The sequence below is a fragment of the Penicillium vulpinum genome (assembly GCF_028829585.1).
Source record: "Penicillium vulpinum strain IBT 29486 chromosome Unknown utg000003l_segment0_segment0, whole genome shotgun sequence".
NCBI lineage: Eukaryota > Fungi > Ascomycota > Eurotiomycetes > Eurotiales > Aspergillaceae > Penicillium > Penicillium vulpinum.
Genome location: NW_026643243.1, coordinates 1224526 through 1247148, shown reverse-complemented (window position 1 = coordinate 1247148; position 22623 = coordinate 1224526). Strand labels below are relative to the sequence as shown.

Here is a 22623-nt window from a genome sequence, read left to right as displayed (position 1 = left end):
ATTACATGACACAGCCTTGATCACTGTATCATATGGTAACTTCATCCATAGATATCCTGCTTATGTACTCCGTACTCCGTAGTGTATTGTCTTTGTGGGGGGCTTTCTGATAGTATTACCTATGTTCGAATTTTATCACTGGATTTTGGTTTGTTGGTACATGTATACAGTATCTACAGATGTATACTACACTATGTACAATCATAAACACATAGTGGTTAACATAGTACATTCGCATACTTGCCCTAGACGCTTGGACCTCAATGGGTCCCCGGCCCCGCTAGATCCATGCTGAGTCAGGTGGATCTTACGTAATAGCGTCAGGAACAAAGTTAAATTCTGCCTGACATCGCCGCTCATGTGAGCAGGCCTCGCCCGCTTTGGCTTTTTTTTTTTTTCTGTGATGTCCCTCTTAACAGGCCGAAATCGTCCGTGACGATCTGCATATTATTGCAGCTTCAACTTGCCTAATTCGTGTGTAACACTACAAGGCTCCGATATTTTTTTACCCCTGCAATTGAAACTAACAATCTTGTTCCCTGATGTCAGACAGATTTTGATCCGTTTTTTTTTGCCCCGCCCTATCGCGGGCCCACACAGAAAATCACTCATTACCAACCGAACTGGTAGCAAACATTTTGCACTTCCCCTCCTCGAGGTCACCAAGGCCATAAAACTCCATCCATCGCCAATATTTTAGCGAGAAATTCCTTGTTTCTCTCCAACCCTGAGTAATTTCTAATCTCGGGTACCCATTGGGCTTCTGGGTGAGACTGTCCTACAGCACCCCGCCGATGTTCACGATTGTAGCTCTCTGCTACCTCGTGCTGATCTAAGTCGAACTTGTTTTCGCCTTCCATGAGCCCAACTGACCTTCTGCGATTCTTGTCCAAGCCCGCGAAGTAAGTGTGAATCTTCCCTCTGTGGAGAAGGGCCTGCCAAAAGCTATCAATGCTAGCTGGTTCGGAATATCGTGCTTAATTGCCATGAACTCCAACACAAGAAATGAATTTTCTTGTGTCTATCTTCTCTTATAACACTGTTTCTAACCATCATACTGCTTTAGGCCTCGATAACCCGACTCCCGTCGTCACCAGCTCCCACGTTTTCCCCATACCCTTTTTTTCAGAGCAGAATTCTCGTCTGCTAGACCCGATACTTTGACCGGTATCGGTATCTTCCAGAACGAGGGTATCGACTGCTAGTCACAATTTCTCTTACGATCTACTTCTTGTCCTTTGCCTTCCGTCCTCCTTAGCAGCCCTTCGGTCTGTTTGGAGAGTCTATCTGCCTGGTCTGACCAGTTAGAACTTTATTTCAGGGCCTTCTCTTCTCAGACGGGCATCGCCCCCTTGTTCGTCTGGGTAAGTAGACAGTGCTTCTACAGCCTATCTCCATCGAAGTACATAGGGCGGTCCGACGTCACTGTTTCTGCTTCGTTTTAACACACACAAGTACAACAGCTCAAGTTACATCAGTCATCATGGTTTACGTCGGCATTCCAACGAACTACACGACCTCGCCGTCCTCATTTGCGGGCACGCCGTCTCTCACAATCAACTACGAGGCCACTCAGGATCTCGACTCGACAAATGCTTTCGAAGGTCCTGAGAAGCTTCTCGAGGTATGGTTTGCGCCATCCGCCGCCGAACTAGGCGCTGCCGGCCCCGAAGGCCTTAAGAAAGTGCCCGGGGAAATCTGGAAGGATATGTTGGACCTGGTGAATTGCCAGGTGCTGTCCGTTATCTCCTCTGATGAGATGGACGCCTACCTTCTGTCGGAGTCCAGCATGTTTGTCTGGCCACACAAGTTGATTCTCAAGACGTGCGGAACTACCACCTTGCTTTCGGGACTCCCGCGCATTTTGGAAATCGCTGCCTTGTTCGCAGGGTTCCCACGCGCCACGGCTCCTCCATCCCGGGGTATCACAGTGGCCGCTGCTCCCTACCGTGTCTTCTACAGCCGAAAGAACTTCCTGTTCCCTGACCGTCAGCGTGGCCCTCACCGCAGCTGGCGCGATGAAGTGCGATCCATGGACAGATTGTTCGTCAATGGCAGCGCCTACATGATCGGGAAGATGAATGGAGAACATTGGTATCTCTACCTTACCGAGCCTGGCACCATGCTCACCCCACCGGCGAGCCCCAAGGAGGAGGTTGAATTTCACGAGACCGAAACCAAGGTCCTCAACTTCCCTAATGCCGCACCGCGCACCGACTGTGATGAGCACGATGAGACCCTCGAGATTCTGATGACCGATCTTGACGAGCAAAACGCGAAGCAGTTCTATCTCGAAAACGCCACTGCTGTGGCCGAGAAGCGTCACCGTAACTCAGAGAAAGACGATGGTACTGATCACCTCGACGTCTTCAGCAACACCTCCGACATGGATGAGGAGACTGGTGGCATCCTGCCGCCGGAGCTCACCACCGAGGGCCATGCTCTGGGCACTGTCGTCTCCGAGTCATGCGGACTGTCTGACGTGTACGCCAAGAGCAAGTTCCCGGATGCCCGCATTGATGCATACCTTTTTACTCCATGTGGCTTCTCTGCCAATGGCGTTGTGCCGGCTCCTGATGGCAACGCCCCGACCCACTACTTCACCGTGCATGTCACACCGGAGCCTCAGTGTTCGTACGCATCTTTTGAGACCAACGTCCCGCACTCTCAGAACGGCAAGGCCACTGCCGACATCATTGACCAGGTTGTTGCGATCTTCAAGCCTGGTCGCTTCAGCATCACCTTGTTCGAGACCAAGCCTGTATTGGATGAGGTCGAAGAGGCGAATGGGCAGCATGATCTCGCGCATGCTCAGCGCCAGGCTCTTCGCCGCAGCAACAAGATGGAGCACGTCGAAGGCTACCGCCGTGTCGATCGCATCGTCCATGACCTGAACGGTTATGATCTTGTGTTCCGTTACTACGAACGCAATGACTGGAAAGGGGGGGCACCGCGACTTGGAGAGAAGAGTTTCTAAGGTGACTTGGTTCTTCAGCCATCCGCCATTGGACTGTTCCTCCTCGCGGGTGCGACCTTTCTATCTGTTTAGGGTTCTTTCAAATTGGCATTCAGTATTTGTGCAGTTTTCTCTGTTTCGTTCTTTTTTTTGTGTCAATTTCGTTTTATTACATAGTGCACAGCATCGCATGATTAAGCTGAGCGACTCATTCTTTCTTCATTTTGCTGCAGTTGTTCAATTGAGAAATATCGAATCATGGTACACAAGCTTCGATTCTTCTCGGATTTTCGTCGTCGTGTCACTCCTTGGATCATACATCATGCCTGCTTTCGAGGACTCCTCTGCGGAGTCAATGTAAGCATTTTGAATTACAATTACAATTATCATTTTTTGTATCATATTACTTTTAGTTTCCGTGTAAATTCTAGGATTCTTAAACGCATCCAGTGTCCAATGTAGATAGAGCTATATTTACCCAATATAGAAGGCGGTGAGATGCGTCCTTATCTCGTGTCTCATCCAAATTGCTTCCCAATCGATTGCAACAGCTGCCTACTTTCACAGAAACCCCGCAAAATAATATCGCTATCTACCGTTCTTTCATAGATAGCTTAGTATCACTCGAAATTACCATCCGTCTGAATCCAAGCTTGATCTCGACATTCCTCGCCCGGCGCAGCGGCGCAGCGCGAAATCCTCGGCCATTGAAAGAGCTTCAACTTGCGCTCATACTCTATCGAGAAGATTGAGCATCCTTACAGCCAACTGTTTCAAATACGAATTTATTGCACCATCACACGCGCAATACAACCCGTCCCTGTTGATCCACTATAGCCTCTCAAAATGTCATCACCACCACCATACCAATCATCATCCAACCCTCTCAAACGACCCTCTATCTCCTCCACCGCCTCAATGCCGCTTGGAAAGAAGCAGCGCATGCACCCACTCCGCCAGACTTCCTTCCCAACCGGTCTCGATGTTGGCGACCGCAGTTTCGGTGGTACTAGCGACGCAGGGAGCGTGACAGGCAGTTTTACAGGGAGTCTGGGCGGAGCAAGCGCAGACGGCATCTTCTCTGGTGCTGCACGTGGAAAGAAACGAGGACGCAAGAGCAAAGCCGAGAAAGAGCGGGAACGGGAGCGCGATGATGCTCTCAGCGCCAGGGCGGGAGATTCTACACGGTTCGGATCAGTCGATAACGAGGGTTCGATCAGAGGTGGTCCTGGTGGAGGTGGCGGTGGGGGTGGTGACGATGCGGATGATTATGATGATGATGATGAGGCAGAGCTATTTGGGCAGCAAGAAGGAGCTACGGATACAGAGGCTGAGAAGAAGAACCTAGCGTACGTATTTTCTTGTCATTTTGGTAATATCGGATGGAGCTGATATTGGTCTTGGACAGGATCCTGGTTGATGCTTTTAATCCTATGCAATCAGAGAGATATGATCTCTTCAAGCGGGCGAAGCTGCGAAAAGAAACCCTCCGTCGTATCGTCAATCATGCCCTCTCACAATCCGTCCCAGCCAGCGTGGTGACGACCGTCAACGGTTTCACCAAGGTCTTCGCCGGTGAAGTGATCGAAATGGCACGAACGGTCCAGGCCCAATGGGCCGAAGCACACGATCTCGCTGCGCGCGATGCGTTCGAGGCTGAAGAAGCCGCGGCCGAAGCTGCGGCCCAGGCGAAAGCCTCAGGTGTGACCGCCAATTCAAAACCCTCTACGCCAACCCCGGCAGGGACACCAGTCCCCGGTTCGGCGTCAGCCTCTTACAGTAATGGAATTAAGAAAGAATCACATGACTCTACCCGTACCCCTACACCCTCTATCCCTATCCATCAGAACTCAGCAGCATCCTCTCCTCGCCCAACTCCCACTCCCCTTCGCCCCAAACGCGAGTTCCGTCCTCCGCCAAACCCACACCGTGGCCAGCTTCTACCCTCACATCTGCGTGAAGCGGTACGGCGGGCAAAGCGCGATGGCGAAGGTGGTGGAGTCGGTTACTCGGGATTGAGTCTGGAGAACCTGGGAGTTCGAGGCGCATTCACGTGGAACTCGGGAAGTGCAGGTGGGAGAAGACTCTTCCGATAATAATTCAACAGTCTTTTATTGCATATCGGCGTGCGAGCTTCATTTTGCTTTGTTTTCATGTCTAGTACACTAAGGGTCGGTGATCTGGGCTTTTGGAGGGAAATTCAAATGTTCTTACGGCAGACTGGGTCTGTTTCGGCTTTGATATCATGATTATTCACCTTCTGCGACATACTACGTACAGAGTACCATCAACGAACTTGGGATACCCCAATTGGGCCTCCATTCGCCGTCATCCTTGTAGATGAAACCCTAGTGTTGGATTTGGAACACGGGCGGATCCATCGCACATTTCACTAGATCTGATATATCTAACTAGGAGGCCCTCTCTTGGCAGGGGTAAGGAATACCTATGTCATTTACAACGTATATATGTACTCCGTGCGGCAAACATGAAGTATAATTAGTATGATAAGGTTGTGCCTGGGGATAAATATGCACCATTCTCTTCCTATAGTCTCTATTCTACATATGCACGGAGTATCGAATCACTATTGTTTTCAAACCAGCCAAGTCTAGTGTAACAAATATGTCAATGACGCTATTGCAGGTCACTCCTTTTCGAAACTTCCATATTGCTGCCTACGTAGATGGTCTAATTGGACATATACGGAGGAGCATCTTCGGAATTAGGGCTTCAATGTCGTACCAATCTATCCGGAATAGGAAGTCGAGATGGACTAAATCCCAACAAACGAGAGAATCGAATTTTAACTCCCCAAAACGTCAAGCCGGGAACAGCAAACAGTAATGAGGTGGATCATTCAACCCTGCAGAAAGCCACTGTGCAGGACAGCAAGGGTTGCTATTCGAATAGCGTTTTCCATTATTGAGGTACTTCGAGACAAAGTACGGAGTACAACATACGTAGTAGTCAATCGCTGATGCTGCAATATTCTTGCAAAGTGGGACTAGTTGACTGCTCGCAGCGATCCCACATCGAAGGGCACTTGCATTGCCGCGCCGACCCTTTCTTGGCGGGATTTTCCTTGGCAGGCTCTTTGTTGATGTGAACGAGGGGGACGATTGTCTCAGTTTCTCCATGTCTGTGCTTTTCTTTGATTCATTGTTCTTTTTATACGGACCTTCATTTCTCTGGGGTCGATGCTCAGCCTATTTTAAAGCCCGGTTCTCATTCAGATTGCATACTTGCATTTCTTTGTTTATTTATAATGCAATACCTCCAACCTTCCCACCTATACACCCAGTTAATAGATACATTACCCACTGTCTTGCCTTGGTCCTCCGGAAACCCAGTGAAAGGAGATCCCAAAAAGAGTGTCAAATGGATTGATGTATGTTTTGAAAAGACACCGCATGATACTGATACCATCTAACGTATTTACCTTCTAGGGCCTGCGAGGAATCGCTTCATTCCTAGTAGTCCTAACCCATCTCTCCCGAGGCTGGGACTATGCTCTATTCTTTCCGCGCGACAGCGAGGGTGCCACCCCAAGAATCCTCCAGTGGCCTGTCCTCCGCATCCCCTGGCAAGGTCGTCTGGGTGTGACCATCTTCGCCTTCTTAACGGGTTACGTATGTGCGCTTAAACCACTCAAACTGTCGCGAGCAGGTGATACAACAAGCGCATTCGAAACAATATCAAAGAGCGCCTTTCGTCGACCGCCGCGACTGATCTTCCCGGCGACGATTGCTCTGCTTATTTCCTGGATCGTCGCCCAATTCGGCGGCTTTATTGTTGCAAATAGATCGGATTGCAAGTGGTGTCGTTATGCGGCACCAGATCTTGAGGATTCCTTTTGGAAGGAACTTATTCGTTTGCCGATGAATTTCTTGTCGACTTGGACGACGGGATATATGGCATACGATGATCATCAGTGGGCGCTTCTGCCGCTGCTTTTGTCGTCTATGTTGGTTTATCTCTTGCTTTTTACAACTATGTTCGTCCAATTTAGGTATAGAGTTGCGATCTACCTTGGCATGTTACTTTATTTCCACCAGGATGCAGCCAGGGACACAGGTGAGTGTTACTCATGGAAAAGAAACAACATACGAGTTTCAATTCATTTCAGGACAAAATGCTAATTCCAATTTTACAGAAACTTTCCAAATGCAAGCCATATTCGGCGTGCTCCTCAGTGACTTCTCTTACCACACAACCCTCAAAGACTGGATAGAAAACAACCCGCGAGGCAGGAAGATGCTCACCATCCCACTCACCATTAGCGCATTATTCCTCGCTTCATACCCCGGCGAACATCCCGAATGGGCCGGCTGGTCCAATGTAATGCTCAAGGCAAGCCAATATATATTCCCGCCAGGCGTCAACGTCGGTAAACGCTACACCGCAATCGCAGTCGACATGATCATCCTTGCGATCTTTTTCTCCCCTTCGACGAAAAACTTCCTCTCCAGCAGACTTCTCCTCTGGCTCGGCAAGCAGAGTTTCGCCGTCTACCTCATCCACGGCACCATGCTGCGCGTTGTACTCTGCTGGATGCTATATGGTATCACCGGTCAGCCATGGGAAGGTCCTGAGGCAGCAACTGACGACCCGCGTGTCTGGTTGCCTATCCGTTCGCCGTGGGTCGTTGCTATTAGTATCCCCGTCTGGATTGGGCTTGTGTATCTCGTTGCTGCGCTATGGACGGCGTATGTGGATACATTCTGTGCTTCTATAACCCAGAAGCTGGAGAGGGCTGTTTTTGTTGAAGATGAGAAGACACCGATACCTTTGCCTGCCGTTTCGATCCCTATGCAGACGACTTGATTTTCTGTCATTTTATTTACGTGCTACATGTTAATACTATAGATTGTGTTAGTTTGAACCAGGTTTGTGGTGTTGTGTGGCTAGGGGAGCTTCGTTTTCGACATGGCTGGTCCATGGCCATGAGTGTAAATATAATTTGTTCTGGAATCTCCATTTTCTAGCTCTTCGAGTTTTTATCCTATGATATAGCAAGATGAATGATGCAAGTTTCAATTCGAGAATTGTACATAGCCAAATGGAGATTGTGGTTGAACTAAATTCTACTCTTCTAATCACAAAAAAACAATGCAAATGCCACTGCGCCATATTTTACAGATTGTATAAACACACGCCGATCAAGCACGGCGAGAGCCACGCCGCCCGCTAGTTTTGCGACCAGCCGCCTGGCTATTCTTCAAAGAATTGCTCGCCTTGGTCCTTTCGTTCTCCAGGGTTTGCATGTGCTCCCTGCGGCGAGCTTCGTTACGCTCTCTCCGGATGAGGTCATCCTCGTCTTTTCGCTGTTGCTCGTATTCATCTGCGCGCTTCTTGCGGTCCTTGGCAAGACGTTGCTCGACTGTTCCAGTTCCGAGGGTTTCTGAGAGCGATTTAGAGACGCCGGAGCCGACTGTGCCGAATTTCTTGTAAATGCGGTCAATGAAGCTGACTTTCCCTTCTTCCGGCGCATATGCTCCAGTGCCCTCGAGGCGTGCTTTCTCTTGCGCGGCTTTTTCCCGCTCAAGTCGTTCCAGCAGAGAGCGAAGCCCCTTGCTTGTTGTGTTTTGGGTGACTGCGGAGTACTTAGGTCCAGTAGATGGCTTCTGAGCGATCGACAGGGACAGCCTCTTCCGGAAGCTCTCCGAGTTGATCAGGTAAGTCTGACCCAGACCGAAAAGACCGGTTGCCACAAAGTAGAGCTGCAGGGCACTCGGCATGAATGCCATGAAGGCAAAAGACATGACAGGGAAACCATAAATGATATACTTTCCTGCTTCGCTTTGCATCAAGGGCATTGCGCCGGATTCACCACCTTTCTGTTGTCTTTAGTTAATATCACAGTTGTAGTAGACCGCACAAGACCAACTTACCCTCAGAGATAGACACAGCGTTCCCGCAGCCATCATGGGCAAAATGTAAGTGGGATCAGCAACAGTCAGATCCTTGATCCATCCCGCTGATTCCGCGGCCAGGGCCGGCACCGGCAACGAAGTCATTGCTCGCACGACTCGGAAACATCCGAAACCAAGTGGAATTTGCAACATGGGAACAAAACTCTTCCATGCCTTAATGCCGAACTCGTCGTTGATCTCCTTGAGTTGGGCCCTTGCGATCTGGGCATCTTGCTGGTTCCCTTCGTTCGTGGCAGTGATCATTTTTTGCCGGAGGGGGTCACTCTTGGGTTTCGCGTTGGTCATTCTTGCTGCATTCTCGGATGCGCTAATGACTGGCCGCAGCATCGCTATACGAGTAACAATACCGACAGCCACAATACTAGCCCACCATGGCAAGCCGGTCCAGATGTGAGTGTGCTCGATAAGCCATTGCATTGTTGACGTGAAGCCCCAGCCAAAGTCTAGGCCGAGCTGCTTAAGGTATCCCATGGACTCCGGAATCGTGGTAATATCATTTATGTTGACTGCATTTTTCAGGGTGCCATCTAAAGCAAATTCGGGGAGTGCTCTGTCGGAGGAGGTGGAATTGAATCGGACTGCAGCCGGGCCGAGAACAACTGGTGTCATGCGCCAGGGAGCACTTCCGGATAGTGCTGACTTCAATTGGCCCCGCTGGCTAGGAAACCGCAGACTTTGTGACCGCAAGGTGGACATCTGCAAAGCCAAGTCAATTTAGATGTTTTTAGAGATTCGAGTCAACGGGAGAACAAACAGGTCGAGAGGACCGGGACATGGCGGTCATCCTCTGGCGTGCGAATGCAGCGGCTGCGCCGGACCCTTTCAGGCCAACAGATCCCATCATTGTGGTTTGAGATAATTAGGGATGGGGGGATAACCAATACGGAAGAGTTGTTTCCCTGCCTTTCGGCGCGACTTTTTCTGCCCGGGCGGTAAATACCCCCGGATCACGGCTATGGGTCAGGTACGGGAGACTTGAAAATGGAAATGTGAAAATGCATGTATGGATTCACTTGGCTACTCTAATATTGTAACAAAAGCTGGTTGCAAAACGTGAATCCTAATTCGCCAAACGCCGTCCCCCTGAGCCAACAGGTCTATGTACAACCACTAAATTCAAGTGTGCACAGAAAGCCAGGTATCGATCCCAAATCACATGCTTTGGTTTTGTGTCCCGCGTAAATGCAGTAATTATTGAACGGCTCAAACAGCAGAAGAAACATCAATCGCTTATTCCAGAGAAGCACTGTCCCTCAGTCCAGGACGTCTCCGCTCCGAAGGAAGCTCCCGCATTTCAACACCCGGGCCCACTGCATGTGAGCGGCGGTAGTTAGGGAAGATCTATATATTGGAGAGTAGGTAGTCAGTCATCAGGATCGATATGAGCTCATCTGGCATTCCATACCTTAGTGTTGGACCATCCAAGTCGGAAAGCAGCTTCGTGCGCGAACAGCTCTCCAAAGCCTAGCATGAGGCCATTGACAAAGGGGAGGAAGAGGTTGATGGCCGCTCCACGCACAAGACCCCAGATACTTGGCGGCGTGTAAAGTATCATGGGTGAGCTTGCGGCTGACTGCCCGGAGGAAGACATCTCATGGTTCGCGGAGTAGTTCTCTGAGTCGGAGGGGACGGTCATGGCAGAGTCGTAGAGCTCGGCGGGCGAGACAGAGGCGGCGTCGGAGGCCATTATTAGGACTTGAAAAGACCGAGTAGATTTATTTTGTCTTTAAATAGCGGAGTCGGAGTTGGTGTTGACCCTTGATCTCGAAAAAAAGGCAAATTCAAAGAGGCCCAAGTTGATATGATGGTCCTGATGAGCCCGCGGCATCAGGTTGATTATGTCAGCATGCTGTACAGGTGCAGCGCCATAGACATAGACACCTACTTAGCCCCTGTACTTCTAATTTTCAATAATTTTCAATGCTTCTATTTATCCAAGAGAAATGGCCGGATCAAACCGATGTTTGTACAATATAAATCCCAGTACTGTTATGCAATCTATCAAGACTAACTACATGTTTCCTATTGACAACTACCAACCTGCTCGTACCTTACTTTGTAGGAATGTCTCTCATGTATAAACCACCCCATTAGATCAAAGCGACTTCTGTCTGCTCAAAAAAGTACGTACTGTCATAATAAAATGTGCGTAGAATAACTTTGAATAACTTTTGTATTAAAAACTATCAATATGTTTCAAGTTCGATTATATATGCAATATGCAATGGATATCACAAGACGCCGTGCCAATGTCATGTATCCATGAATGTACTTTTTCACATCAGTCATACCAGCAAAAAAATTTTCATAATGCTGCATAAGCTGAAAAAAATTACCTCCTCTTTCTAATGAAGTTTCCCAAGATCAAGCTCGGCAACAATTTATGCCTTGACAGGCTTGGTAGCGTTCTCCTCATCGTCATGGAAGGCGAATCTCGAGAAACGACGAATGGACGCTCCCTTGAAGTAGAATACGTATGGAATGGCGCAGCAAGCCAAGCCGATGAATGCAAGAAGCGAGCTGGCCCACTGGTCGCCCAGACGCTCGTACATTTGCTCTGTGAAGAGAACAGTGCAGGCACCCCAGATAGAGCGGATGAAGGTCTTGGCTGCGAGAGCAGATGCTGCTTGGTGCTGGTAGGTATCAACTGGAGAAATAGTTAGCAATGGCACAAATCAAAAATGGGGTTTTATACATACCAAGGTAGTTGTTGGCAGAGTTGTAGAGCAAGATAATACCGAATCCAATCAGGAAGCCTCCCATTGCCGGTCCCATCCAGTGGATATGGGGGTATGAGGTCCAAGCGAAGATGAAAAGACCAGAGGGAACACACCAGCAAGCCCACATCATGGGAATCAGGCGCTTTTCGGCTGGGGGCTTGCCACCGCATGCCGCAGACATCTTGAGATAGTGCTTGTTGACAAAAGGAGCACAGCATGCGCTCAGAACCACACCAATGGCCAGAGGAATAAACATGAGGCCGGTGTTGGACGCACTCCATCCCTTACCACCCTGGTAAACAATTGGGTAGCTAGAAATATAGTTAGTGTCTGGTCTGTGTTGATACAAGATGTGATACAAGATGTTGATAACTTACGCAACGAAGAACATGTACAGCAAGCCATAAATGACCGACATGTAGAGAGAGATGAACAAGACAATGGGCTCGAGGAACAGAAGCTGGAAGGGACGGAAAAGGAAGATGCGCAACTTCTCACCCATGGGGCGAGGGTCGAGCTCGGTTTCGGTGGTAAACTTGTCGTCGTTCTCGGACTTGCGAAGCTTCTGGGCTCGCTTCTTCAGCAAAATTGGTGCGTAGGTCTCAGGGACAGTAAAGCTGATCATGATCCAGGCCACAAAGGAGAGAATAAGCTGGAGCCAGTAAAGCCAGCGCCAACCACAGTTGTCAGCCAGGAATCCACCAGCAAGTGGGCCGATGGCTGGACCAATGAAGGGAGCAGCGCTGAATGCTGCCATTGGGACACCACGCTCCTCGCTTTTCCACAAATCGGCCAGAGTACCACCAACCAAAGTCATGGGGGCACTGAAGGCGATTCCGTCGATCAAACGGCAGACGATGAGAGTTCCAATGTTCTTGGAAACAGCACACGGGATGACAAAGATAACAGCGAGTGCAAGGGTCGAAGCGTAGACAGGTCGACGTCCGAAGATCTCTGACATTGGAGCAAAGACCATGGGGCCTAAAATAAGGTTAGAGCTATAAAAAGCACATCCAATGTGTGGGTTACTTACCAAGACCAAATCCAATAACGAAAACCGTGATAACAAGCAAACTGACTTCACGACCGACGCCGAATTCCTCCATGGGTCCCTCAACGTCGGCTGTGATGACACTACTGCAGAATGCGACGACAAAGCAGGTGAAGGCGACCACCATGGTACAGTACCACTTGTATGCCTTCGACCAGTTCTTGGGGTTCTCGGGATCGTCGATGGTGAAGGTCACCATCTTCCAGTCCTCGATTTTGCCAGTAGCATTGGACTTAACCGGCTTGATGATTTCACCTGTCCTCGTCTCGGTGAGATATTCACGTAAATCGGCGCTATCGTTGACTTCGCGGATCGGGAGATCGAGGTAATCATCGGGTTGTACATGGGTTTGCGCATGGCTTAAGCCTAGTTCGCCACGCCCAACGGAGGCTGTCGGCATAGTCGCATTTGTATGGGTTTGATCTGATCGAGAAGTCTCCATGTTGAAAGATATCAGACTGATGAGTACTGTAGGGCTGTACCCAGATGAGAGTATGAAGTGTTGTAGTTGCAGTTATAGTTATAGATGTACTGTGCAGCTGTGGCAACGTGTGGTCATACAACTGTTTCGATCCCTGGGGAAGGCCATTCTTTTATAAGTCATCCCCAATAAAATTCGGCACCGAGAGTGGGTCATAACGAAAAAGAAGAAGCAATAAGGAACGAGAACCACATGTTCATACATTCTTCTACAAGAGGGAAGCTTTTGATATCGGCCCGCACCCAGATTGCCTGATATGGAATGGTGGCGCTAGCCTTATTAGGCAATATGCTACGATGGCGCCTTGGCTTTTATCGCCATCTTGATTTCTGATGCCTCATTTCGAGGGGAAAAAAAAAGGGTTGTGTGCTATGTTATTCCATTAGCAAGATACTAGACCTAAATAAGTATGTAGCTTTACCCATTTAAGACATCGGTAAGGGGACTCTCCAAGGTTGGTCTTTCCTTATGGAGAGTACGTACTACTTTCATAGAAAATGCGCTATTTTATGTGTCGATCAAGAATATTATTAATGAGCAAGAGGAGCAAGAGCAGCTGAGTATACGCTATCACCTAAGAGCTTTTATCTTTTACATGGATTTGTATATACCTGCGTATCTTGTTCAAGGCACTTTCCCGAGTTCCAGCTTGGCATCACCCAAAAGCGGGTCTGGCTGTGACAACCACGCATGAGAAGCTCAATCAAGGAGATAGCAATATATGGAGGCCTAATTTGGCTTGGACTTATGAGATGAGAGTCATCTTAACTAGTAATATTGTACAGAGTAGGTTAGATTAGATTAAATAAATCAAAGGTGTGTATATGTACCCATACTTGTGTCTACTGGGGAATTCATGACCCCAGAAAAATATTGACCAGCTCCGCTCAGGGGAGATTATAATGTCACCACGAGGTGGATGTATACAAGGTCTGTTTCAGGTGACATGGTGGGCCGTAGTGGGTCAATATCATTGCAAAGTACAACATGTAACATATACAACATCCATTTTTGCATTCCACTTCAATCCTGTATAGTTCGGGACATATTACCGGATTTGGAAGTTAAGATGGATTTCCTTATTGGGAACCTTGGACCAGGTGGGTCTCGATTTGCCATATCATTTTCTATCTTGTTCTAGATCCTTTGCCTCAGACCTGGAATTTGCAGTCCACCAGTAGCATTGCTAATTACAATGGGTGGATCACGTCTAACCCAACGTGTATCTATGAGGCGAGGTGAAGTATCTTTTGTATGTGTTGTCTATATCAAAGATAGAAGCATTCAAATCAGATGTACATACCTTGCCCCAGAATTAGTGGAAATATGTGCTTTCTGGGGTTGTTTCGGAATGTTTAACAAGATACTCCTTATCTGGTTTTACCCCTATCCCCATATTAAAATGCTCGTTGATGTCTTTACAATCTCGTGTACTTGATACTAATAGCACAGCATCGGAATTACAAATGCTAGATGTTGTCCTAGTATCTAGTGTGTTTTTTTTTATATTGAGAATTTTGATTGACAAAATGAGAGAGGAGGCAGTTGAAAATCTCCTCCAGTATGTATATAGCACGTACCCAGGAAAGGTCGTTGAAATCATAGAATGTATACGTCCACACGTTAAGCATATAGATTGACCCACTCCCTGGCCATGGCGGGAGTGGGTTTTAAAGCACGGATATCATAAAATTGTTTGGATAGAAAATATAAAGAAAAAACATGTCTGAAGAGCTTTATCTGCCGATGCCCCTATATTGACTATAAGGAGGCTTAGGATTACAAGACATAACCAAATCCAAGGTACCCGTGGACTGGATTTCAATTCAAATGGAAATAATATCAATTTTGGTATATACTGATTTGAGAGGTCATTTTGACATTTCTTTTCCAACTCCAGTATCAAGAAGAGAATATAATATGGACAAGACCTCGGGATAAATAGGCGAAACAAAATGGGTTAAAAAAAGATTCGTAAAAAAGAACTAAACATTCTAACCAACCCAGCGTCTGGCGCTGTAGAAGACACGTCCCCAAGGACCAATATCGCCCCAGGACGCGGCATTGGGAGGCAACCAACTGGCAATACCGTTCATGACGGTACGCTCGGGGTGAGGCATGATAGCAAGAACACGACCATCGGGACTGCGCACACCGGCAATACCCTCGGGACTTCCGTTAGGGTTGAAGGGGTACTTCATAGTAGGCTTGAGGGAAGCATTATCGACGAATCGGACGGGGGCAAGACCCTCGCGAACGAAGTCGGAAGCCGAGATGCCCTGGGAGCCGGCGAAGGAGGCACGACCCTCGCCGTGAGCAACAGCAATAGGGAGCGAAGTGCCGTCCATACCGTGGAAGAAGACACTGGGGCGGGATGGGTCGGGATCGGAGATGCGGGCCATGCAGACACGGCCTTCGTACTGCTCGCTGGTGTTGCGCTCGAAGCTGGGCCAGTAACTCGCGCCAGGAATCAAGTCCTTGATACGAGAGAGGAACTGGCAGCCGTTGCAGACACCGAGTGCGAAAGTATCCGGGCGCTCGAAGAAGTCCTGGAACTCCTTGCGGGTGTTCTCATGCAGCAGAACGGACTTGGCCCAGCCCTGGCCGGCACCCAAGACGTCACCGTATGAGAAACCACCGCAGGCGGCGAGACCGGCGAAGCTGGAGAGAGACACACGGCCGGAGAGAATGTCGGTCATGTGGACATCGACGGCGGAGAAACCGGCGGTGTTGAAGGCAAAGGCCATCTCAGCTTGACTGTTAACACCCTGCTCACGAAGGATGGCAACACGCGGCTTGTTGGCGAAGGGGGAGTATTGGGAAAGACTAGTCATCATGGGCAAGCCCTTGTCCTTAGGGTCGAAGGTAGGGTTCCAAGAGAGACCGGGGTTGGCGTCATCAAGGATGTTGGCATACTCCTGCTCCGCGCAGTCTGCGTTGTCACGGATCTTCTGCATGTGGTAAGAGGTCTTGGCCCAGGTCTGCTGGAGGCTGGAACGGGTGTTGCGGTAGATCAAAGAGGCCTTGTGGTAAATAGTAAGGTTCTGCTTGGGCTGTTGAGAGACACGTCCAATCTTGTAGATCAGACCTGGAGGAGGACCGCAAGTGGCGAAGGCCGAGCGGAACTGGATCTCGTGCTCCTTGCGGACCTGGAAGACGGCACCAAGCTCCTCGTTGAAAAGGCATTCGATGAGATCCTTGGTATTGAAAGAGGCACAGATGTTATCGAGCATGATCTCAACACCGCAGCGACCGGCGAACATCATTTCAGCGAGAGTAGTCAGAAGACCACCATCAGAGCGATCGTGGTAAGCCAAAACAATTCCGGCTTCCTGAAGTTGCTGTGTAGCATCGAAGAAGTCCCGGAAAAGATCAACGTCGCGAATGTCAGGGCACTCGGATCCGACTTCGTTGAAGACCTGAGCAAGAGCCGATCCACCAAGCGTTTTGTAACCAGCTGCAAGGTCCACAAACATGAGGACGGTCTCTCCAACTTCTTCGAAGCTACGAAGAGCAGGGGTCCAGGTCTTGGTGAAATCGCCAACCGGCGCAAAGGCAGAGATGACACAGGACATGGGGGCAGTGACCTCCTTAGCCTCATTCGAGGCCTCATCCTTCCACTTCATCTTCATGGACATAGAGTCCTTGCCGACGGGAATGCTGATACCGAGCTTAGGGCACAGGTCCAGACCGACAGCCTCCACGGCTTCATAAATAGCAGCGCCCTCGCCAGGGTGGCTACCGGCAGACATCCAGTTGGCAGAAAGCTTCACTTGGCTGAGACGATCGACAAGATCGGAAGCAGCCAGGTTCATAAGCGACTCAGCAACAGCCATGCGAGCAGACGAAGCCGAGGAAATGAGAGCCAAAGTAGGCTTTTCACCCATCGCAAAGGCTTCACCGGTCTTGATACCCTGGGCCAAGGAAGTGGCAGTGACCGAGACATCCGATACGGGCGTCTGCCACTTGCCAACCATTTGGTCACGGGCTGTTAGGCCACCGACAGTGCGGTCACCGATGGTGATCAAGAAAGACTTAGAGCCAACTGCAGGCAGAGACAGCACTCTGTTGACAGCCTCACTAACAATCTCCGTCTTCGAAGTGAGAGAGGGAAGATACTTGCTGAGGCTAGAATCCACAGAGGGCAGCTTCAGCTTGCGTGAATCGACAGTTCGGGTCATGCGAGGGGTCTTTCCGAAAAGCACGGACAGAGGAAGGTCAATGGGGGCCGGGTACTCCTTGGACTCTCGGTCAAGGAGGATGAGTCGCTTTTCCTCCTCGGACGAACCACCGCCACGACCGACAACGGAGAAGCCACAGCGCTCACGCTGAGCGATAGCAGTGAACTTGTTCATGCTCTCCTCGCCAACGGCCATGACGTAACGCTCTTGGGCTTCACAGCACCAAATTTGCATGGGGCTCATGCCACGGTCAGTGTTATCGATTTCACGGAGCTCGAATGTAGCTCCCAAGCCCGAGTCATGGATCAGCTCAGGAAGGGCGTTGGACAAACCACCAGCACCAACATCGTGGATGAACTTGATAGGGTTGTTGTCTCCCATGGCGACACAGGCGTTGATAACCTCTTGGGCTCTCCGTTGAACTTCGGCATTGCCTCTCTGTACACTGGCAAAGTCGAGCTCGGCAGATCCCTCACCAGAAGCGATACTGGAAGCAGCACCTCCTCCCAGACCAATAAGCATGGCAGGGCCACCAAGAACGACAAGGAAAGCACCGGTCTTGACAACATCTGGGTGCTTGATAGCATGTTGAGGGCGAACGGTTCCAACACCACCAGCGATCATGATGGGCTTGTGGTATCCTCGCACTTCCTTTTCACCATTTCCCACGTCAATCTCGGTGAGCAGAGTGCGGAAGTATCCACCAATGCAGGGACGGCCGAACTCGTTGTTGAAAGCGGCGCTGCCAATGGGTGCCTCCAGCATGATATCCAAACTGCTGGCAATGTGGTTTGGCTTGCCGACATCGAGCTCCCATGGCTGCCTCAAGCCAGGAATCAAAAGATCTGAGACACAGTAGCCGGAGAGACCGGCCTTAGGGCGCGAGCCACGACCGACAGCACCCTCATCACGGATCTCTCCGCCGGATCCTGTAGCCGCACCAGGGTAAGGTGAAACAGCAGTGGGGTGGTTGTGAGTTTCAACCTTGGCCAGGAAGTGCACAACTTCCTTGGTGTGCATCCACTGTCCGGTTGTTGGGTCGGGGGCCCAGAACGCGGCCTCGGGTCCCTCCAGCACGGCAGCATTGTCACTGTAGGCACTGATGGTGTGCTCGGGATGCTTCTTGTGTGTGTTGCGGATCATGGCAAACAGACTGTTTGGCATGGGCTTGCCATCAATCACCCAGGAAGCATTGAACTGCTTGTGTCGGCAATGCTCTGAGTTGACCTGAGCGAACATGAAGAGTTCGACATCAGTAGGGTCACGGGCAATTGCGCCATTCGGACCATAGGCCTCAGCCAGATAATCAATTTCCGAGTCATCCAGGGCCAAGCCTAACTCGGTGTTTGCCTCTTGAAGGATCTCCTTGGGGGACTTGGTACCGCCCTGGAGGGAGATGGTCTTGAGGGGTTGGGGGGCGTGCTCGGAGAACATAAGGCTCAGCTCAGGCTCATCCTTGCCAATGATCTGAGTCATCCGGTCATGAAGCGCATCCATGTACTCTGGCTTATAGTCCTCCGCACTGTTACGAAGACAAGAAATCTTCATACCCCGCTCGATCCGCTTGACGTACTGTTGTAGGCCACAGACGTGCGAAATGCCCGTTGCCTGGGAGCTCCATGGCGAGACGGTACCGGTTCGTGGGAAAACGTAGAAGGTATCGAATTGACCGTCGGTAGATTCGAAGGTAGGAGGAACGTCTGTGATATCGCCGTACTGAAGCAATTGTTCGAGTACCGCACGCTGGGCCTCGTCCAAGGGTTGGGTGGTATGCACATAGTGAATCCACTGGGCCCGGATGTCTTGGACACCGATGCTTGTAGCAATAGCATGACCCCGGGAACGGGAAAAGGCAACGGAGCCCGGGATGGCCAAATAAGTATCAGTAGAAGTCATTGTGAAGCAAATTGGGGATTATCCCAATGAGTCAAGTATGACACAGGAATTAGAAATTGATTCTCCTGATATCAAAGGAGATTGAGTGGCTCAAGTGCCTCTCTCAAGTGGACTTGAGAAGATCGCTAGAAGAGGCCGGCAATGACTCTATCGCCGCTTTTTTTTTTTGTCAGAGAAATGAGTCTCCCCCGCCCTAAACCCGTTGTGGCTTATCTTGCTGGGTCACGTGTCGATACCAAAATTTAAACTTTGACAGCAAAATTCTTTTATAGTGATGTATATATTCATCTGTCTAACAGAACTTGTCAATGTATAAAATATGACAGTTAATCGCCTGTTTCATGTCATTTGACAGGTGTTGAAAGGAAAATGAAGAGGGCCTCCGACCGGAGAGTGGTGGGGGCCTTGGGAAACAGTCAACAGGAACATCAGCCCAGGGGATCCTCTCAGTACAATATTCAACACAAAGGTATCACCACAGGGCCTAACAATGGAATTTGGTTGGATCTATAGAAATATGTGATCTAAGGAGTCTCCAGTCCAACAAAACAGAATGGAATGGAATCAAAATTCCATGAATCACCGCCGAAAATGAGCAGAGCAACAAACCTATGATTATTGGATACAATTTAGACAGTACATACTAATATGGTTTCATATACCAGCTTTGGAATATTCCTCATCATATCCTAATTTTGGTACTTGGGCCTATTTTACTTAATCTATGTAGCCCATGTACTGTATGAGAATAACAGAACATCTCAGAGGCATAGATATATTTTATACAGTCAACCAGGAAGCACCAAAATAACTACTTACCAACAATCAGAATAGTCGGTAGCTTGTGCGACCTGCTTGCTGACATAGGTATGTATATTTGAGACGTGATAAGTATGAACACCTACACGTCTTTTCCACGTTTTTTAGTAGCATATAACCTTTGGAATCTGATATGAGATCTCTAATCCCTCTTGCAACCCATGACTAAATGAATCCCTTGTTACTCCCCCAAAGTTTTGATGTAGAACGTAGGCCTGAGGTTGATAAGGATGATTTGATCTCTAGGAAGGTGAGTTTCCGGTGCTATCATATAACAGGGCATAGGGTCCAAGGGTTCGATAGTGTATGTATGTATTCGGGATAATTATCTCTATTTGATACCAAATCTAAGCTACTTGGTACTTAATTAGTTATATAGTTTAAATTACACGTAGATATTTTGTTTTCGATGCCAATGTTTAAAAGAGAGAACTCAGAGAATATCGGATGTGTAATAATATATAGGAATAAGGCGAAGCTCAATGTGCAATTGTTAGGATGTGAAGAACTATTAGCTATGTAGTACCATGAGGCTTCTGCCCAAGTGTAGATGGAGATTAGCGGAGATAGAGGGGGAACCCATGGATAGGTCCACAGACTTTCAGGCGGGTCTGAGTCATCCCACTTTCTGCCGAGATCTCTTTCTTTACACTCTTCAGGACTTCTGTTTTGTGCATTGGCTTGGTCCTTGGTCCTTCTCTCTCTCTCTCTCTCTTTCTCTCTGCATTTTCTTCTTGAATTCCTGCTTTTCAGCCTATTAATCATGGATCCCGCGACGCAAGCAAGATTCGATCTCGTGAGACCCCAATGCAAACCGTCCCCACACACCGATTTCAGACACTGATTTCTTGCAGATTGGTTCGAACCTCGCCGAGTTTCTCAACCCAGAGATCATTGAGGATATCTTGAAGAGTGGGCGCAATCCCAGATGTTATTGGGGAACGGCGACTACAGGTCGCCCTCATATCGGCTACTTTGTGCCAGCGCTGAAGATTTCGCAGTTGCTGCTCGCAGGCTGTGATGTTGTGATTCTGCTTGCTGATGTACATGCATTCCTCGATAACGTAAGCGCATACCTTCATATCTTTTGAAGTGACTCCTTCAGATCCCGATCTAACCAATCCTTTGATATAAACAGTTGAAGGCCCCCCCTCGAGCTTGTTGAGAATCGGTGTATCTACTACCGAAACATTATTACCGCCATCCTTCAGGCTGTTGGGGTTCCTACTGAGAAGCTCGAGTTTGTTGTCGGTAGCTCTTACCAGAAGAGCTCTGCCTATGTATTTGATGTGTACAAATTATCGTCCTTGATCTCTGAAGGCCAAGCCAAGAAAGCGGGCAGTGAGATTGTCAAGCAGTCCGGCAATGCTCCGTTGAGTGGGTATGAATATCTGATCACTCCTGATCTCGCTCGGCCTATATGGATTGCACAATATACTAACCGTTTGCCAGACTGTTGTACCCAGTTCTCCAGGTTCTCGATGAAGAACATTTGAATTGCGATGCCCAGCTCGGTGGTGTGGACCAGAGGAAGCTTTTCGTAAGCGCAACGGAGTGGCTCCCTAAACTTGGATACCGTGTTGTAAGTTTCCATTCTGCAATGTTGACTATCAGATGCTTACCAACATCTAGCGCGCCCATCTTCTGAATCCTATGATGGCCTCATTATCCTCCGGCAAAATGAGCTCTAGTGATAGCCCAGGTATTTCGCTCCCCTCTTATCATGAGTTATCAATATGCTAAAAACCGATCAGATAGTAAAATCGACCTTCTCGACCCCGCTGAGAGCATCTCAAAGAAGATTCGGAAGGCAGAGTGTGTTCCTAAGATCGTTACAGACAACGGCGTGATTTCATTAGTCGAACACATTCTATTGCCGGCAGCTGTCCTCAAGGGCAACGGAGAGTTCCGCGTTGAGCGCAAGGACGCCGAGCCTTTGGTCTTTACCAATATGAAGCAGCTACACGATGCTTACAGCGCTGATATTGTATGTGCCTATACCTACCTCTTTTATATCAAATGGCTTGCGTTACTTACTAACAATATTATATAGTTGACCCCACAGCTGCTTAAGCCTGCTGTCGCGGCCGCCATGGTCGATCTTATGGCCCCTATCCAGGCGGCGTATCAGGCCTCAGCTGAATGGCAGGAGGTTACATTGAAGGCCTACCCACCCCCGGTTGTGCACAAGAAGGTAAAGAAGCCTAAAGACAGAGGCTCTCGCTTCCCCGGTGCCAAGCAAGAGACGGCCCAGCCTTCGGAGCAAGAAGCTGCTCAAGCTTCAGAGCAATAGATATTTGCGTGAAAAGGAAAAAAAATAGACCGCAAATAAGACTAGTTCTCTACGCGTACAGAAGAAATCATCCTACGTTTTGATCCAGGATCCAAAGCCCTGGTCCAAAAAGGATTGGTCAACCGTTTGAGTTTCTCAGTCGGGTCGAAACCACCCGTGGACGCTCACGGCTACTTCATTTTGAGACAGAAATTTATGTATGTATTCAAAAAAAGCCATTATTGCATCTTCCATTACCTAGTGTCAATTCTTAAGCTATGTAACGCCAACTCCCGCTGAACCAAAAACAA

The 22623-nt window shown here is 49.0% G+C and overlaps 8 protein-coding genes across 8 annotated transcripts; 4 read left to right on the top strand and 4 right to left on the bottom strand.

Annotated features, from left to right (window-relative positions):
- Positions 1–1483: 1483 nt before the first annotated feature.
- On the top strand, positions 1484–2977 carry N7479_005580 (adenosylmethionine decarboxylase SPE2; the record flags this gene model as incomplete). The annotated part of the gene is made up of 1 exon (XM_057253276.1): positions 1484–2977. The coding sequence occupies one exon, from the start codon at positions 1484–1486 to the stop codon at positions 2975–2977; it is 1494 nt and encodes a 497-aa protein (XP_057107138.1).
- An 825-nt stretch (positions 2978–3802) lies between these two features.
- On the top strand, positions 3803–5052 carry N7479_005579 (transcription initiation factor TFIID subunit 11 family protein; the record flags this gene model as incomplete). Its single annotated transcript, XM_057253275.1, has 2 exons — positions 3803–4305; positions 4365–5052. The coding sequence occupies 2 exons, from the start codon at positions 3803–3805 to the stop codon at positions 5050–5052; spliced, it is 1191 nt and encodes a 396-aa protein (XP_057107137.1).
- Positions 5053–6224: 1172 nt separating this feature from the next.
- On the top strand, positions 6225–7783 carry N7479_005578 (acyltransferase family protein; the record flags this gene model as incomplete). Its single annotated transcript, XM_057253274.1, has 3 exons — positions 6225–6347; positions 6406–7033; positions 7113–7783. The coding sequence occupies 3 exons, from the start codon at positions 6225–6227 to the stop codon at positions 7781–7783; spliced, it is 1422 nt and encodes a 473-aa protein (XP_057107136.1).
- Positions 7784–8118: 335 nt separating this feature from the next.
- N7479_005577 (membrane insertase OXA1) lies at positions 8119–9736 on the bottom strand (the record flags this gene model as incomplete). The annotated part of the gene is made up of 3 exons (XM_057253273.1): positions 8119–8796; positions 8851–9588; positions 9647–9736. 3 exons carry the CDS (start codon positions 9734–9736, stop codon positions 8119–8121), a joined length of 1506 nt encoding a protein of 501 aa, XP_057107135.1.
- A 386-nt stretch (positions 9737–10122) lies between these two features.
- N7479_005576 (TOM13-domain-containing protein) lies at positions 10123–10579 on the bottom strand (the record flags this gene model as incomplete). The annotated part of the gene is made up of 2 exons (XM_057253272.1): positions 10123–10233; positions 10298–10579. The coding sequence occupies 2 exons, from the start codon at positions 10577–10579 to the stop codon at positions 10123–10125; spliced, it is 393 nt and encodes a 130-aa protein (XP_057107134.1).
- A 694-nt stretch (positions 10580–11273) lies between these two features.
- N7479_005575 (MFS transporter) lies at positions 11274–13105 on the bottom strand (the record flags this gene model as incomplete). The annotated part of the gene is made up of 4 exons (XM_057253271.1): positions 11274–11539; positions 11592–11923; positions 11990–12593; positions 12646–13105. 4 exons carry the CDS (start codon positions 13103–13105, stop codon positions 11274–11276), a joined length of 1662 nt encoding a protein of 553 aa, XP_057107133.1.
- A 2033-nt stretch (positions 13106–15138) lies between these two features.
- Positions 15139–19221, bottom strand: N7479_005574 (phosphoribosylformylglycinamidine synthase; the record flags this gene model as incomplete). Its single annotated transcript, XM_057253270.1, has 1 exon — positions 15139–19221. One exon carries the CDS (start codon positions 19219–19221, stop codon positions 15139–15141), a length of 4083 nt encoding a protein of 1360 aa, XP_057107132.1.
- Positions 19222–20803: 1582 nt separating this feature from the next.
- On the top strand, positions 20804–22333 carry N7479_005573 (tyrosine--tRNA ligase TYS1; the record flags this gene model as incomplete). Its single annotated transcript, XM_057253269.1, has 7 exons — positions 20804–20836; positions 20895–21104; positions 21198–21421; positions 21493–21622; positions 21673–21742; positions 21795–22027; positions 22094–22333. 7 exons carry the CDS (start codon positions 20804–20806, stop codon positions 22331–22333), a joined length of 1140 nt encoding a protein of 379 aa, XP_057107131.1.
- Between the last annotated feature and the right edge of the window lie 290 nt (positions 22334–22623).